This window comes from Pinus tabuliformis, chromosome 8 (assembly GCF_031772625.1).
Source record: "Pinus tabuliformis cultivar Carrire ecotype Pingquan chromosome 8, CPIR1, whole genome shotgun sequence".
NCBI lineage: Eukaryota > Viridiplantae > Streptophyta > Pinopsida > Pinales > Pinaceae > Pinus > Pinus tabuliformis.
In genome coordinates this window covers 314,162,910-314,166,879 of record NC_142294.1, presented here as the reverse complement: position 1 = coordinate 314,166,879, position 3,970 = coordinate 314,162,910, and the positions used below count along the sequence as shown (strand labels likewise).

Below are 3,970 nucleotides of genomic sequence, written 5' to 3'. Positions count from 1 at the left end.
GGATGAAAGTCACGTTTTTCTTCTCTATCAGGATTAGGCTTTTAGGCTTATCTTTCTCAAGATATGGACAAAATTGATATTGCTGGGTCAAATGGCACTCCTTACATATGACAGCTGACGAATAAAGTTCGAGCAGGTCAAAGCAGATGGGTTTTCTTGCTTACGTGGATTATGGGTGCTTCGCCAAATTCTGTTATCAATATTCATGAAGCTTTTGACAGCACTCTGTGTGCCATATGTCATTGCCCATGATTATAACGCAAATTGAATAACAACAGTTATCCTGACAACACATAGCATGAATGTTCTCAGATATGGTCAACAATTTATCAAAAACAGAAAGGCCAGATATCGAGATTTGTTCAAGACTCACATTCTAGGATGCCCGACGGTGATATCGACGGATCCAGCTCTCAACAGATATATCTTATTGAATGAAGGCCGAGGACTAATTCCTGGATACCCGCAGTCTATGCTTGACTTATTGGGAAAATGGAACATTGCTGCTGTTCAAAGCGATCTTCATAAAACCATGAGAGGAGCCATGCTCGCATTGATCAATCCCTCCATGATCAAAGGCCACCTGCTTTCTGATATCAACGAGTTCATGGACATACATCTGCAACATTGGAATGACCGCGTAATCAATCTGCAGGACAAAACTAAAGAGATGGTTTTGCTTTTGTCTTTACAGCGGGTAATGAGTATCAAGTCTGGTCCGAAGGCAGAGGCATTTTTGTCAGAATTCTGTAAACTCGTGGAAGGAACCATTTCCATGCCTATAAATCTTCCTGGTACCAGCTACAAACGTGGTTTCCAGGCAAGGGAAAATATCCTGAGAATGTTGAGAGAAGTGCTCAAGGAAAGGAGGGCTTCCATGGACACTTATAATGATATGATTGCAATGCTTCTCAATGACAAAGAAGAAGAAGCAGATGGCGCATCTGCTAATTTCAAGCTCACAGATGAACAGATCTTCGATTTACTAAATCTATTATCAATACTGGCTACGAAACAGTTTTCACCACAACCGCCGGCAGTAGCATAAGGAAGAAATTTGAAAGGTTGAAAGGGTTACTGAAAGGTCACTCGAATAAACCGAACTATTGTTGCATCCTCTGAAGTTCTAGGGATTAAGAAGACTTTAGTTTTCTACAGAGGGCATGTTCGCCATGGAGAAAGAACCAATTGGCAGATGCATGAGTACATTCTTGATTATTGCAACGATAGCAATTCAAATACTGTGCAGCAATCATATGTACTTTGTAAAGTCTTTGAGAAGAACATTAGCAGAAGATGTAAACGCTGTTCTGCTTCATCCTTCTTTGACACCCACTTGTCTCCTTTCTATAGAATAGAACAGCTTATCTTGGCTACTATTCCTCTTTCAGAAGATAATCCAGCTCCAAGTATTGTGACAGAGAAGAACATCAAGTTATTATTTGAAATGCAGAAAAAGGTGGATAGAATTCAAGGAAACTACTCTGGATCATTGGTATCTCTAAAGGATATCTGCATGAAGCCGGTTGGTGAGGAGTGTGCTAGTCAAACTGTTTTACAATACTATAAAATGAAACCAGAACTGTTTGATGATTATGAAGGGTCTTCACATGCGTTGTTTTGCTTTGAGCATTACACATCTTCGGAGCCATGCTTGAGTTCATATCATGCTCCTGTTGACCCAAGCACAATATTAGGGGGTTACAAGGGAAGCAACTATTCACAGGCTACTGCATTTGTTATCACATATCCTGTTAATAATGCTGTGGACAAGACAGGACATGAAAATGGAAAAGCGTTAGCATGGGAGAATTCTTTCATTCATTTAGTGAAAGAAGAGCTTATTCCAATGGCAAAGTTGCACAATCTTACTCTTGCATTTTCTGCAGAAAGTTCTGTGCAGGAAGAACTTAAGAGGGAGAGCACTGCTGATGTTGTAACCATATTGATCAGCTACATTGTCATGTTTGCCTACATATCAGTGACACTGGGTGATATTTCACCACACTTTTCACCTCTTTATGTTTCATCGAAGGTGTTACTTGGTTTGTCAGGGGTTCTTGTTGTTGTCCTTTCGGTACTTGGATCTATTGGGCTATTCAGTGCACTTGGAGTGAAGTCCACTTTAATTATTGTTGAAGTTATTCCATTTCTAGTGCTTGCGGTGGGAGTTGACAATATGTGCATCTTAGTGCATGCACTTAAACGCCAGCCAGTCGAATTGGCCTTGGAAGAACGAGTGGGAAACACACTTGCTGAAGTGGGGCCATCTATAACACTTTCAACCCTTTCAGAGGTTGTGGCATTTGCAGTTGGAAGTTTCATCCCTATGCCTGCGTGTCGAGTGTTCTCGATGTTTGCAGCTCTTGCGGTGTTAGTGGACTTCTTACTGCAAGTGACTGCATTTGTTCCTCTTATGACATTTGATTTGATAAGAACAGAAGGAAACAGAGTTGATTGCTTTCCTTGCATTAGAGTTAGTCCATCAACAACTGAACTTGAACATGATAATTTGGGCAGGAGGCACCAAAAACCTGGCCTTTTGGTGCAGTACATGAAGAATATCCATGCACCTGTACTAAGCATACCAGCAGTGAAAGTTGCAGTCCTATTGGTGTTCAGTGGTTTTGCTTTTGCAAGCATTGCATTAACTACAAGGCTTCAACCAGGTTTAGAGCAACAAGTGGTACTTCCAAGAGACTCTTATCTCCAGGGCTATTTCAATAACATATCTGAGTACCTTCGAGTTGTCACTCGAGCTACAAATGACTTCAATATTACACCAAATGGCATGCTTCTAGGGCAGGGTTCAGTTCTGAATGATGTTCTTGTAGCCAGATTCATACAGTTATATTTGGAACAGTGAATGGTGTTATTGGTGTCATTGCATCTTTTCCTCAGGAGAAATATCTGTTTCTTGAAAAGTTGCAAGCAAATCTTGTCAAAATGATCAAGGGAGTAAGGTGCTTAAGCCATGAACAGCGACGATCATTTAGCTATGAAAGGAAGACTGTGTTTTTGAAATTACACAATAGTTTCGTAGCGCGCTACGAAACTGCTGTAGCTGCATGTTACAATTGAGTTGATCAATTATGATTGACAAAGCGGCAAATCTTTTTGAAAGGTTTTGTCATCACACAGGTACATGGGAAAGGCTTACAACACACCAAGGACGTGGCACTCATTACTAATTCAAGAAAATCAACGTGGCTAATTACTTCCGAATAATTTTAAGGAAACCAAAAGCATAGTACCGGGGCAGTTTCCTGTTTCTCAGCAGAGGTAAAAGGATACGACATTAAAGGCCAGCAAGCAGCTACAGACACCTATCACAGCCAAACTAAAAGAGACCACTTGTCAGGGAATAAATCTTGATTGTAATAAATGCTATGTTCAGCATGATGTAGAATTAGAATCCTAATTGTTTTAGGTTTCTAAAGCTGTCAATTAGTAGTCAGTTGTATTTATTAGTTAGTTAAAGGGTTAATAGGTGTCATTAGAAGTAGACTTCGACTTCCCCTCATGCTTGAGGAGGAATCTCAGTCAGGTAGAAGAAGGCTATATATAGCTGAAACAGCAATGTAATCAGGGTTGGAAAATTTTATGATACAGCTTGTATTTGGCTTATGTAAAGACTCATTGTCAGTAATATAATTTTGACTTTACTTCTCAGGATTCATGAGGGATTTCTTATGTTCATAATGTGTGATCTTGTCCTTTCCATAATTTTTACAGTAGTATAGATGTATAATCACTCAGAATTCACTGAATGTGCTCTGATTTCATGTATGCATTTATAAATTGTGGTCCCATATGAGTTATGTTCTGAATGTCTAAATGCTGAGTGCCCTGACTTCTATGTAAGGTTGAGTTCACTGTTATATTGAGGTGTTGTTAACTCCATAAGCCCAATGGATAGTTGTTTAATGTGTTTCCAGCATTCATATTTGTCACATTTGTTCTATAAGAG

The 3,970-nt window shown here is 39.6% G+C and overlaps 1 protein-coding gene and 1 pseudogene across 1 annotated transcript; both read left to right on the top strand.

Moving 5' to 3' along the window:
• The first annotated feature begins 298 nt into the window (after window positions 1-298).
• LOC149235401 (cytochrome P450 85A1 pseudogene) lies at window positions 299-1,122 on the top strand (annotated as a pseudogene).
• A 73-nt stretch (window positions 1,123-1,195) lies between these two features.
• LOC149235400 (uncharacterized) lies at window positions 1,196-2,866 on the top strand. Its single transcript, XM_089368537.1, has one exon. The coding sequence runs from the start codon at window positions 1,196-1,198 to the stop codon at window positions 2,864-2,866; it is 1,671 nt and encodes a 556-aa protein (XP_089224663.1).
• The last annotated feature ends 1,104 nt before the right edge of the window (window positions 2,867-3,970 follow it).

Excerpts from the sequence above, each read along its gene's own strand:
- LOC149235400 (XM_089368537.1), top strand. The coding sequence starts at position 1,196 with ATGCATGAGTACATTCTTGATTATTGCAACGATAGCAATTCAAATACT.